The sequence below is a fragment of the Megalobrama amblycephala genome, linkage group LG9 (assembly GCF_018812025.1).
Source record: "Megalobrama amblycephala isolate DHTTF-2021 linkage group LG9, ASM1881202v1, whole genome shotgun sequence".
In the NCBI taxonomy this organism is placed as follows: domain Eukaryota; kingdom Metazoa; phylum Chordata; class Actinopteri; order Cypriniformes; family Xenocyprididae; genus Megalobrama; species Megalobrama amblycephala.
This window is the reverse complement of record NC_063052.1, coordinates 31,787,297-31,801,641: the sequence shown is the minus strand read 5'-3', so window position 1 is coordinate 31,801,641 and position 14,345 is coordinate 31,787,297. Positions and strand designations below refer to the sequence as shown.

The 14,345-nt window shown below is 37.0% G+C and overlaps 1 protein-coding gene across 2 annotated transcripts in view; it reads left to right on the top strand.

Annotated features, from left to right (window-relative positions):
- Positions 1 to 14,345, top strand: part of pvrl2l (PVR cell adhesion molecule related 2 like) — a 197,755-nt gene that overhangs the window by 77,628 nt on the left and 105,782 nt on the right. For both annotated transcript variants that reach the window (XM_048202846.1, XM_048202845.1), the window contains exons 3-6: positions 183 to 426; positions 3,921 to 4,214; positions 6,282 to 6,399; positions 10,423 to 10,571. In XM_048202846.1, the coding sequence (XP_048058803.1) occupies positions 183 to 426; positions 3,921 to 4,214; positions 6,282 to 6,399; positions 10,423 to 10,571 (805 nt within the window). The remainder of the gene's footprint in view (positions 1 to 182; positions 427 to 3,920; positions 4,215 to 6,281; positions 6,400 to 10,422; positions 10,572 to 14,345) is intronic.

Genomic DNA, 14,345 nt, shown 5'->3' with positions numbered 1-14,345 from the left:
TGTACATGTTGAACAAATGTTATGTTTAGTGATAGTTCAGCACATGCCGAGTAATTGTCCAATATTATCGCCATCCATATGGTTAAGTCCTGAGTTTAAACAACAAGCAGATGGCTGGCAGCATGCAGTATGTTAAAGCAATGCCGTGCAAGAATTAATTCCCTATTTCTTCTGGTTCGTAGGTTTCGTGGATGTTTGAGCGTGTCGAGGGTGATAGACACAACATTGCTGTATTCCACCCCACGTATGGAGCCAGTTTCCCTAATAAAGAGTTTGAAGGCAGAGTTAATTTCACAAGGGGCTCCCTGGAGAACCCATCCATTAGGATCGACAAACTGAAGATGGCTGATGCTGGCAGGTACATCTGCGAGTACGCAACTTACCCCAGTGGAAACGAGCAGGGAACGACCACTCTTATCATGCTGGGTAAGTAACTCACTTGTGGTTATTTATAGACCTGCTTCAGTCCTTCCTACAAACAAGACAGACTCAAGTATAACAATTTAACAATATAAAATATATTAAATTCCATGCCAAATGATGACTCAAATATATAACTGAATTAGTGTTTCAACCAATTATACGATATGGTTCAAAAGAACTGATTCATGAAAATGAATCAAACTTTTCAATCACTATTTTTGGCCTTTTGGTTAAAATCAGAGATGCTTTTAAAACAGCTCTGCTCTCATACTCTCGAGTCTTGACATGAGCAGGGAGCGTGAAATTAGCCTGCTGGCACAGTCTTTAGGAAATTTAATGGCCAAATAATTAGCGCATTAAAATAAAATCAATATTTACAATGTTTCCTAGTTTTATTGCCAACAAAATTGTATCAGATATGTTTTAAATGTTCATTAAATCTCTGCCTAAACAACAGACCACAAGGTTGATGCTTGGACTGCAAAGTCTTTAGCTCTTCTTTTTGTGTAGTTAGGAAAGCACAGACACAGAGTCGTTCTAAACTACATTAGCTTTACTCACAGTAGCATTTCTGCTGTCTGCTTTAACACTAATGTCACCCATTAGCCTGATTCATCATTTGAATGACTAAGCTAATGCTATCATCAGAGACAAAGTGATGCTGTGCATCAGTGCTGCCCGTTTATCCTTGTTGGCTGTGTTCAAGCGTCTCGCTCGGTTTGTCTTTCACTGTTTAGCCCTGGGTAAACCAAGTAGAACATTAACTCAGCGTCCATCTTGTATTGGTGTTAACCACTTGCTTTTAAATGTGGGTTGGTTCATTTGAAATGATCATCTTTATCAAATTTCTTTTACTATTCTTATATGCATTTTACAGAGCGATTATTTAATTTAATTTGAGCTATTTTGTGTCCCAAATGGTTTCATAAAATTTGCATACATATACTTAATTAACATATTTTACAAGCATGCAAAATGCCACATAAGCTGCGTTTCCATTACCCTTCTAATTGCGCAAATTGAAATTGCCAATTGAAAATATGCCCAATGGGAAAATTAGGTGGTTTTTCAGGCAATTTGAAAAAGGAATATTTCACAAAACTGCAATGGAAACAGTTTTTTCACATTTACAGGTCACCTGGCGTACGTAAAAGCCGATCATTCTTTAAAGATGATATGCGCGGTATGTTTGCACAGAAGGGGAGACAGAGTTCTTTATTAAACTCATAAAAGACAAAATAAATAGGCTACTGGATTCTAAATAACAAAGAAATGCCCCAATTTATCAAGACCCGGAAGCAGATAGGACGGAGAAACACCCAAAAACACCTCATACTGTACATGGTCGTTCCCAAGTATAAGGGCCTTTCCTTGCCATTAATGCTTGGATAATACGCCTTCATCTCCTTCGATTAAAAATAATGGCTAGTGCAGTGGCTGAGATATATTTAAACCTACTAACATCCGTTTCCGTGATTTTTGGAATGACTTATCATGAGAGAAAAAAAAAAGTTAATGCAAAGTCCCTTTAAGACAAGTCATTTCACTTGGTGGCCATTATTGAAACGCCTCTTGGGCATGCAAGTACAGCTCCTATCTCTTTGAATGGGAAAATATCGAACTCTCCAAAGCTGTTCGCCAAGCTTTCAATCAAATTTCATATTTGAAATCACCAAAGAAATCTGACAACAACTGTCCTATAAATTTCGTTTGTAAATGCTCGAATTTTGACAAAAAACAGCATTTTTCAGGCTGGATCAAGCTAACGCGTATGCGCAGTCCTAAGTGCTTGTCTCTATAGGAAGTGTGCGTCTGACCGTTTCTATAGGGACTGGAGCTTTTAACGGTAGCTGCAGTTATGCGATGACTTTACCGATCAGTGATTGGCTCTTATTTAGAAGGCGGGACTTTTTTCGCCATATTGCGTTTCCCTTTCTCCCATTCATAATAATACAAGTGCACTGTCTTCCTATATACAGTATAAAGTCTTTAGTTAATGGAAACTGCATAATTTCCCAGTAGCTTTTTATCGACATTTAGAAAATATCGAAAAAGTTTTGCGCAAATCTGACTCGGCTATAGAGTTATTATTTAATTTAAGCAGTTTGGTTTATCAATTCGATTTATTATATTTTATAATACTTTTTTAGTGAATTGAGACAAAATTCAAGTCTTTTTAATTTGATTTCAGCCATTGTCTTTGAAAATAAATAATGACGCATTCTTACACTTTTACGTTTGGTTGCCACCATTTATCTTTAATGTTTAAAGGGTTAGTTCACCCAAAAATGAAAATTCTGTCATTTATTACTTACCCTCATGTCGTTTCACACCCGTAAGACCTTCGTTAATCTTTGGAACACAAATTAAGATATTTTAGTTGAAATCCGATGGCTCAGTGAGGCCTCCATAGGGAGCAATGTCACTTCCTCTGTCAAGATCCATAAAGGTACTAAAAACATATTTAAATCGGTTCATGTGAGTACAGTGGCTCAATATTAATATTATAAAGCGACGAGAATACTTTTCGATTTCAAAACACTGCTTCAGGAAGCATCGGAGCATGAATGAATCAGTGTATCGAATCATGAATCGGATCGCGGATCAAACCGCCAAACTGCTGAAATCACGTGACTTTGGCACTCCGAACTGCAGATTCGACACACTGATTCATTTGTGATCCGATGCTTTCTGAAGCATTGTTTTGAAATCGGCCATCATTAAATAAGTCGTTATTTAGTTTTTTTGCCGCACCAAAAGTATTCTCGTCGCTTTATAATATTAATATTGAGCCACTGTACTCACATGAACCGATTTAAATATGTTTTTAGTACCTTTATGGATCTTGACAGAGGAAGTGACATTGCTCCCTATGGAGGCCTCACGGAGCCATCGGATTTCAACTAAAATATCTTAATTTGTATTCCGAAGATTAACGAAGGTCTTACGGGTGTGGAACAACATGAGGGTGAGTAATAAATGACAGAATTTTCATTTTTGGGTGAACTAACCCTTTAAGCTCATCCTTGGCACAGAGGTACAGAGATGTCAGTATCAGGCACTGAAAAAACAGTTCTCTGATATGCTTCATTCTGCTCAGTTCTGTGATTAAAATATTTTTGTTTAATGACCTCTATAATTGACCGTCCCAGATTGTCCCAGGCATCCAGTTTCCTATATAACTGTGCTAGATTCATGTCTCTTGTATCACTCTGTGCTTTTTCTTCTCATGTAATCAATCAATATTTCATATGTATTTTTTTTATTTGGTGAGTAGCTGTGTAATTAGTGGCCCTGTTTGAATGCTTGAAACATCTTGTCGACATTTATTTTAGAAAATGACCGGCTGACTGTCCCCTTAATACGAGTCAATGACATGTCTGAGTGCCGTGTTGCTTTGCTGCATGTTTTTATTTAGCTCAAGCACCTCTTGATTGTTTAAAAAAGGCTATTGAAAACCAAAGTCATGTTTTAAATAATTTTTTTTTCTCTATCAGCTAAACCCAAAAACTCAGCTACCGCCATCCCAGTCCGAGCCGGCCCTTCTGAAGTTGTCGTGGCAAATTGTGAGGCAGCCCAAGGAAAACCAGAGGCAACAATCTCCTGGATTACAGCTATTGCTGGCCGCTATAACCACACTGCAGTGCCCGAAGTGGACGGCACAGTGACCGTGAAGAGCGAGTTTCGGATGGTCCCGACACCTGCTGAAAACGGAAAAGAAATCACCTGCCTGGTAACCCAGAGGACGCAGAGCGAGCCACAATCCTTCACCTTGAAGCTGGTGGTGGAGTGTAAGATTCATGCACAAACTCTCACACTGCTAGAAGTAGATCTTCGAAATGGAAAATTCTGTCATTATTTGCTCACAATATCCATATGACTTTCTTTCTTCTAAAGAGTGACTTTTTCCAGGTCAGTCTTTTCAATTTAATGAAAATAAATGGGGCTGTTAAGCTCACTATAAAATTATAGATTTTCATAAGATAGCAATGAACAATTAATTTTATGAATCTGATCTTTTCTAAAAAAATCTGATCTAGCTTACAAATCAAGGCTTCCTTTCCCAAAAACATTGTAACACCATTGGTGCCTGTATTTTCAACAATCTACTTAACCTTGCGATGCTTTTCGGGAACGCAGCCCTTGTCTGAATGATTCATTTGTGAATCAGACTGTTTCGGTTCTTGAGTTCACTGATTCGCTCCGGTCATAGCAGTTAATATCTCACTGGAGGGAGAAGATAAAAATATAAATAAAGACGGTAGCACTTTATTTTACAGTGCGTGTACTTTCCTGGTATATATATATATATTGTGATTATGTTGTACATACAGGTAAAAGAGTGGTAACACAAGGTACTTACCTGAAATGTATGTACATGGAAACTAATAAGAAACACTGCTGTACTTTCCAATGGTACATACATGGTAACTACTTTGTACCTATAGACAAGTGTTGGGTAATAATGGGCACTTACTTATAGTGTCAGTATATGGTAACTAACAGACACATTACTGTACTTAATAATGGTATGTACATGGTAACTATGTTGTACTTATGGACAAGTGTGGGTAATAACAGAAACTTATTTATGGTAACTAGTAAGACACATTAATGTTTAACCTTTGTAATAATAAGCTTAACTACTAAGGACTGTAAAATAAGATTCAATTTAGCATTAACAGTTCATAAAACACTACATAAAGTACATACATAGTGCAGCAAAACAATTGCTTTATTTCTTGAAAATTTTGTGTCCATGAGTAAAACATAGTGTCTTACAAGTTAACATAAATAAGTGTCTGTTATTACCCACACTTGTCCATAAGTACAACATAGTTACCATGTACATACCATTAGTAAGTACAGTAATGTGTCTGTTCGTTACAATATACTGACACTATAAGTAAGCGCCTGTTGTTATTACCCAACACTTGTCTATAGGTACAAAGCAATTATATGTATACCGTTGGAAAGTACAGCAGTGATTCTTATTAGTTTCCATGTACATACATGTCAGGTAAGTACCTTGTGTCATCACTCTTTTACCTGTATGTACAACATAATTATATGTACCAGGAAATTACACTTAAAATAAAGTGCTACCATAAAGGCTTAAATTTTGGTCAGTTCCTTGCACAAAGCTATTGTATGACTTCAGAAGACTTTAATAAAACAGTTATAGTGCTTTTGTGTCCTTTTCGAAGCTTGAAAGCTTTAGTTCCCATTCACTGTAAGTGAAAAGAAAAGCCAACCAGCAGAGTATTCAAAACTTTTTTTTGTGTGTGTTTCACGGAAGAATGGTTTGGGAACGACATGAAAGTTAGTAAATGAGGACAGGATTTTCATTTCTGGCCAAACTAATCCTTTAAAGGTGTGCGTTCTCAGTGACACACATGTGAACTCATAATCCGCCCCGTATCATTCGCTCATAACACCTTTTCTCCCTCACCCACCCTCCTTTTCATCGAAAAATGCATTTAAGCATCTTCGCTTCTGCCTCATATGTCTTCCTCAACACATTGTTTGCATTTTTTTCATGAAAGCTATTTACGGAGTGTTTGAGGTGTCTGTGTTTGCATAGCTGAGCTGGAATGTTTGAGGGTGTCAGAGATTTGCAGCTTCACCATTTCTTTTATAAACGCCCCTGTTGGAACATCCTCACCTCTTGCACTTTCATTCTGCATTTCTCCAGCGTGTTAAAGCCCTTTGAGGATCTATAGGACAGTGCCACCTTCAGCAAACCTGTATCTTCCCTTCCCACCCCTGAACGGCAGATTTGAACTGCTTTGAACTGTTCTTTCAATGCAGGATTTAATGATGAATGAATGTCTCTCTCTATCTCACTTTCTTTCTAGACCCACCCACTGTGACAATAGATGGATATGACAATAACTGGTATATAGGTCGGACTGATGCCGTTTTGACCTGCGAGGCTGACGCCAACCCAGAACCCACTGAGATTACCTGGACAACGTGAGTTCCTTCTTAATAAACTTTAAGGAATAGTTCGAAATTCTGTCATTTATGCATGTCATTCAAAACCCGTATGATTTTCTTTGGTCAAACACAGAGGATGTTTAGCAGAACACTTAAATTACACTTAACTTATGCTCACCAAGGCTGCATTTATCTGATTAAAAATACAGTACAAACAGTAGTACTATTATTAAGTCTTCAGTAGGGTTGGGTACCGTTCACATTTTAAGCGGTACCAGTATCGGTACCTGAAATTCGGTGCTGGTACCCAACGGTACCTTATTTCGGTATTTTACTCTCCGTGTAATAACAAAAACATTTATTTCAGTAAAAAAATAAGACTAAACCTACGGAAGAGGATTAAGGCCAAGCAATAATAAAAAATAAAATAAAATAAAATGTTGAGAATAAACTCATTAAATTACGAGTAAAACTCGTTAAATTTCAAGAAAGTCGAGATAAAATGTTGAGAATAAACTTGTTAAATTACGAGAAAAAAGTCGTTAGATTATGAGAACAAATTCGTTAAATTATGAGAAAAAAAGTTGCGATAAAATGATGAGAATAGAGTCATTAAATTTAGAGGAAAAAAAGTCGAGATAAAATGATGAGAATAAAGTCATTAAATTACAAGAAAAAAGTCGTTAAATTATGAGAACAAATTAGTTAAATTATGAGAAAAAAGTTGTTAAATTTCGAGAAAAAAATTTGAGATAAAATGATGAGAATAAAGTCATTAAATTTCGAGGAAAAAAATTCGAGATAAAATGATGAGAATAAAGTCATTAAATTACAAGAAAAAAGTCGTTAAATTATAAGAACAAATTCATTAAATTATGAGAAAAAAAGTCGTGATAAAATGATGAGAATAGAGTCATTAAATTTCGAGGAAAAAAAGTCGAGATAAAATGATGAGAATAAAGTCATTAAATTACAAGAAAAAAGTCGTTAAATTATGAGAACAAATTCGTTAAATTATGAGAAAAGAAGTCGTTAAATTTTGAGAAAAAAGGTCGAGATAAAATGATGAGAATAAAGTCATTAAATTTTAAGGAAAAAAAGTCGAGATAAAATGATGAGAATAAAGTCATTACATTACAAGAAAAAAGTCGTTAAATTATGAAAACAAATTCATAATTTAACGAATTTGTTCTCGTAATTTAACGACTTTTTTTCTCATAATTTAATGTTTATTCTCAACATTTTATCTCAACTTTTTTCTTGAAATTTAACGACATTTTTCTCATAATTTAACGAATTTGTTCTCATAATTTAACGACTTTTTTCTTGTAATTTAACGACTTTTTTCTCGTAATTTAATGAGTTTATTCTCAACATTTTATCTCGACCTTTTTCTTGAAATTTAACGAGTTTTTTCTCGTAATTTAACGAGTTTATTCTCAACATTTTATCTCGACCTTTTTCTTGAAATTTAACGAGTTTTTTCTCGTAATTTAACAACTTTAATCTCGAGATGGTTTTATTTTTTTATTATTGCTTGGCCCTAATCCTCTTCCGTATAAACCTCACAATTTCATCATTTTTTCTTTTTTTTTTTAAAATTATTTAGAAATTTTACACACTAGACGAAATAAACTTATGTGTGCGCTGTAGCATGAGAACGCATTACAGCGGAGAATTTAAATGTCATGAAAGACCTTTTCTCACGCTGTTCTTCACTTCTGCTGTTCAGCGTTGCGTTGGAACATGTGCTGTGAGTGTGTTTCCTCAGCACAGTAGCACAAAAGTGTTGTTTCATTTTCCCCATGATGCTCAGAGCTGGAGTTTGACTAACAACACATGGAAGAATGACACTGACATTATTTAGTATGTAACAACATGCGGAGCGTGCATGAGAGCGGTTTCTGTGCGGAACACCAGAGTGAGATTAACAACGCTCGCAACGCGGATCATAGATCATATACAGATTTGTGAAATTTAACCACATTTCAGAATGTTTAGCCATTGCTCTGTGTGTTGTGTCTGAACAAGTTGCTGGGGTGACTTGAGTTGAGTTTATTTGACATAAAAAGTAGCAATACATCATTGTTACAACTTCTTTGTCAAGGATAACACAATAAAGTTGCATTAGCTTATTTCCATTGTGGTCCTTGATTTTGTTGACGTCGCATGGTCTCTCTCTCGCTTTCTCTGCCGTACCTTACTCTCTCGCCCAGATGCATTCTCACTTCTCAGGTACCGAAATTTGGCACCGATTGATTTAAAGTGAATCAGTACTCTGTAGTACCGATGTAATACGGTTGGTACCCTTAAAAGTATTGAGTTCGGTACCCAACTCTAGCCTTCAGTGTCACATTGTCCTTCTGAAATCATTTTAATAAGCTGATTTGGTGCTCAAACATTTCGTATCAATATTGAAAACAGTTATGCTGCTTAATATTTTTGTGGAAACTGATACATTTTTCAGGATTCTTTGACGAATAGGAGGTTCAGAAGAACACTTACTTGAAAAAGACATGTTTGTAACATTATAAATGTCACTTTTGATCAATTTAACTTGCTGAAGAAGTTTCTTTTTAAAATCTTATCAACTTCAAACTTTTGTACGGAAGAGGATTAGGGCCAAGCAATAAGAAAAAAATAAAACCATCTTGAGATTAAAGTTGTTAAATTATTCAAGAAAAAAGTCGAGATAAAATGTTGAGAATAAACTCATTAAATTACGAGAAAAAACTCGTTAAATATTCAAGAAAAAAGTCGAGATAAAATGTTGAGAATAAACTCATTAAATTACGAGAAAAACTCGTAAAATATTCAAGAAAAAAGTCGAAATAAAATGTTGAGAATAAACTCTTTAAATTATGAGAAAAAACTCGTTAAATATCGAGAAAAAAGTCGAAATAAAATGTTGAGAATAAACTCGTTACATTTCGAGAAAAAATGTTGAGAATAAAGTCATTAAATTACGAGAAAAAAGTCGTTAGATTATGAGAACAAATTCATTAAATTATGAGGAAAAAAAGTCGTTAAATTTCGAGAAAAAAAGTCGAGATAAAATGTTGAGAATAAAGTCATTATAAAGTCACATCTCGACCTTTTTCTCGAAATTTAATGAGTTTTTCTTGTAATTTAACGAGTTTATTCTCAACATTTTATCTCGACTTTTTTCTCGAAATTTAACGGGTTTTTTCTCGAAATTTAACAACTTTAATCTCGAGATGGTTTTATTTTTTTATTATTGCTTGGCCCTAATCCTCTTCCGTACTTTTGAATTGTAGCGTATATATAAAATATCTGCTTGGACATTCTGCTAAATATTCTCTTCCACAAAAGAAAAAAATATTCAGCTTGGAAAAACACAAGGGTGAATAAATGATGCCAGAATTTACTCAAAACAGAAAGAAACAATAAAACTTTTGTTTTTATTAGCATTAGTATTCATTTAGTCCATGAAGAAAGTCCATATTTCATATTTATGTGTACGTGGTGCTGCTCCATCTCCAATATGACTGAAACAGAGTCAAATATGGCAGTTTTGCTGTTAACAACAGCCACAGGCTAATTGGCTCTGAATTGAGGAAGCATCTCTGCCTGCGGTATAAAGCAACAACAGCCTATTAACGCTTCACTGCTTCAACTTCATTTTTTCACCAAAACAATGTAGAACACGAATCAATACAGATAGAAAAACAGCATTTATTAGCAAGACTTATTGGGCGTCACCTAGATGTAGCCATTTGATTGCAGAGTTTCAAGTTAGTTGACGAATATGCAACACTTACGTATTTATTTGGAACATTTTCGAATGGAGTAGGCCTAATTATAATAGTGTGTATTAAAGTGTCATAAAAAACCCTGTTTCAGCACACAAAGGCAAATTAAAAAAAAGAAATAACATGCAATCATTGTTTTCCACCGTGTATAACACAATGTCTCAAAACATGATATTTAATAAGTATGGATGTATTTTCAGTAAATAAGTGTAATGTTTCTGAAATAAGCCAACATGGTTTTAAAGACTAGCTAGAAATGCCGTTTTCTGTGTTGATGGTTCCTCAGCACGTCGGGTCAGATGCCGCCTTCGGTACGGGTGGAAAACAACCGGCTGCTGGTGAGGAAGGTGGACGAAACGGTGAACACAACATTTGTGTGTGAGGTGAAGAACCGTCTGGGTGCTGGCAAGAAAGAGCTCTCCGCCACGGTCATCGGTGAGTAGCTCCATGCAGGAATGACACATGTACTCATGAGTCTGTGCTGACGTAAACGTTCAGTACACTTTTCAGCTCAAGTACAGTGTGCTAACCAGGCACGGTGAGCTAAAGCATTTCGTGCCTGGTTAGGACACGGTGTTGCACGCCACCTCCCTCGCACGTAGGAGGACACAAAATGTGGGAAACAGGTTTCTCCTTGCTAAATACAGATACATTTTGGTATTCATATACACTTCTCTAATGTGGGTGGGCTTCAAATGCCAGACTCTTACTTGGTGGTTGGGTTTCTAGTTGGCCTGCCCAGCCTAATTTTGTGGGATTTTCTCCAGAAGTCTTTCTGCTATGTGAAGTCACTTGGTGTGAGCCAGTTTGCCGGGTTGCTTTTTATTTCTTCTTTTCACTTGTTTTATTTTTCCCTCTTCACCATACCTAACAACACAGTACTGTTGTATCTTTGTTTAACCTCTTTTAATAGAAAAAAATGCTATTGTTCTTTTCCTCTCTGTTCCTGTGCATGGTTTTCTTTCTTTTCCTGCAGCTTTGTTGTGCCGAAACACACACATTTTGTGTAAGCATTAATGCACAACACAGTCTTGATGTTCCATTTCTTAAAACGCTAGCCGTTGTTGATCAGCTACGGAGTGGCTGCTTCACTAAATGGACGCGTGTAGGCCCGTGAGCCACTGTGCTTTTGGCACTTTCTCATGCCAAGGCAAGCGCAAGAGCCGAATTTAGAATCCGTGGGAATCCTTTTGGAAATTTCAATTGTCTTGTGGGAGAACAAAGGCTCTTTGTAGGCGCACTGTAGCGAGAAAGTGTGGGATGTTGTTCTAATGTGTTTTTTTTTTTTTTCCCTTTTCACAATGGTATTATAGAGGAGAGTTTTATCACAGTCATAAGGACACCTAGTCCTCACAGTAACATTCTCGTACCTTCACTTGATACATTCACCGTTGCCAAACATAACTGTGGATTGTCACAGAGGCACTGCATTGTGAATTATCTGGTTGTTTGCATGATGTTCGTTTTGTCCCTGCTTAAAAGGCTGGCGATTTCCATGCTGGTCTAGGTTGGTTTATGCTGGTTAGTACTGGTCTAGCAGGACTTTTCAGCAGGTTAATTGAGTTGTTTGAGTGGGAATGAGTGTGATTGTTAGTGAAATGTGCCTGTGGCAAAGAAATACTTTACTTTAATACACACTCACATATATTAGGGATTGGCAAGAGTAGCAAAGTACTTTACTACTTGGGTCAGCAATGATCAATCATGCAAAACCTGCTGAAAAACAAGCAGTTTAAACCATCCTAAATAGTTTTTACTGGTTTGAGATGGTCAAGCTGGTCTCCCAGCCTGGCAACCAGGTGTTTAACTGGTCAGTCTAAAATGATCTCCCACCCTGACCATCTGAAATGTGTCCAAAACCCCTGTAAACCTTAGGTGGTTTAAACTGGTCTAGATGGTCTACCGGAATGGACAAGCTGGTGTTTAGCTGGTCAGTCTTGCTTATTTCCAACCCTGACCAGCTGAAAATGGTCCCAAACCCATTTAAAACCATCAAAACTGATCTAACCAGTTTGCAAAACTAGAAGACCCTAGGCCTGGTTTAAGCTGTTTTTTTTTTCCAAGTACTTGAGTTTGTGGGTGTGACGGCAATCATGAACACCTTATTTAAAAAAAAACTTAAACCAGCTCAAATTAGATTTCTGGTCTTACCTGGTTTAAGCTGACTAATGTCTCCCAGTTTGGCGAGGTTGGTGAGTTTTTATGGTTTTAGAGGGGTTTTGGACACTTTCATTTGGCCAGGGTGGGATATCAGCTTGTCAGGCTTGGAGACTAGCAAATCCTTGGCCAGTGGAGACCAGCTTAAACAAGTTAAAACCAGCACTAAAACTCCTTAGGCTGTTTTAAGCTAGGTTTTTACCTGACAGGGAGCACATAGGGGATAATTCACTTTGAATTGTTTGCTATCTATTCGCAATTTTTAGTTTAACCAGCCACCAGTTGTGCTGGTATTGTACCACGCCATGTGTATTTCTATTAAGTCATTAAGTCAGGTGTAAACAGGGCCTAATACAAATGCAGACACGAATGCCACACCACGACAAAGCTCAGCGGACTGCTGGAGAGACTTGTGCTGACACAAAAGGAATTTAAAAACCCCCAACCCCTAAAACTGTACACGTGACTGAGGCTAGATTGCACTGGTTCCCAGTGGATTCACCAGCCTAGCTGGAGAGGAAATGTGTGCCTGTGTGTGTGTTTTTGCATAAAAAAGTGAGAAAAGAACGGAAGGCGGGCTGTTTTTAAGATGAACATCCCCCAGACAGAATTTTCCTCAAGTTGAAATCACTCTTTTTCTCTTCCCGTTTTCCTCCCGCCTTGAAAAGGGGGAGACCTTAGCTTGTGCCAGCTAACAGACTAATCATGCAGCTTGCCAAGAAGGAGTGTTTCCTCATTTCTTTCCCCTCCTCAGCCATTTTCAGACAGCTAATGCAGAAAACTGAAGTCTTTCATTGTAGACTCTTTTGGGGGAATTCAGAGGCCATTTAGCTGCTTAACTTCTTGGCTGAATCTTGGTGCCGTTTATTAGGGTTGGTAATGGCTGCTTTTAAGAAAACAAAAAATTTAGTTTTTGCTGAAAGACACAGGCGCACATTTGCATGCATGCATGCAAGCGCATGTACAGCTTAAAACAGCACACAAGGCACGTCCCTGCTGAAAAGACCATCGTGTTTTGAATGCATGAGTTCATTTGTCAGTAAGGCTTCATTTGTTTACTATAGCTTCACCAGAAAGATGCTTTTAGACCCATCCTGCCAGCTGATAAATAATAATCATATTTTGAGAACTTTGCTGCAGTGCAAAGAAAACAAATTGTAGCCAATCACCTTAAACAAATTTAAGACCAAACAAAAGATTTACAACGGTGATAATCCTGCTATGGTTAGTGTTTGTCAATGTCTGCTTGACATCTAGACATCACAATGGATAATCAATATTCATGAGTCAAGATATTAAATATTAATTCATCTTGACCTTCCTATTTTTCAGATCATTTCTTCACCCTTAGGGTACATAAATAGCATGGCTATACTGGTCCATCATGTAGACCAGCACCAAACATGCACTAAAAAGAAGCTGCTTCTAGTCCGAGCTGGTCTTTTTAACAAGGAAATTGAGTGCAATGATTTTCTGAATCGAAACATTAACTCATGCAGTGCTGATTGCAGACTGCATCACTTCACTGCATTCGTTGATGATCTTACCCATCAGAACCGGTTCTGTAATTACTATATTCAGATTAATGCTCAATTTAACTGTTTTTAATGGTTTATTCTTAAAGGTAAAGTGTGTCATTTATAATAAACTGTGTAAATAAGTGGCACTTTTTTTAGGGAAATCAACCTACAAAAGTCTTATTATTAGCCAGCTAACTATATAAAGTTGCCTATTTATTCAACTTTATCTGCACACAGGTAGAATTGTGTGTATTACGACCTGCCCGGACCCAATGTGAGATCCACCAATCAGATCCACCAAGGCAGTTTGAGTTCAGGTTCAGAGCCAGAGTCTACTTTCAAATCAGTTCTTTGTCTTTCGACACCAAAAGCACCAGCTCTGAACCAGGAAAAGTTAGGGTTAGGGTTAGCAACGTCCGCCATTGTTGGTGGTGTGTTTGGCGCTGTCACGCTAGCGTTGCTGGGAAAGATGAGACGTATACAGTGACGTAAGACCTGGCTCTGTGGTTGCTCCCTAACCGGTTCTTAGAAG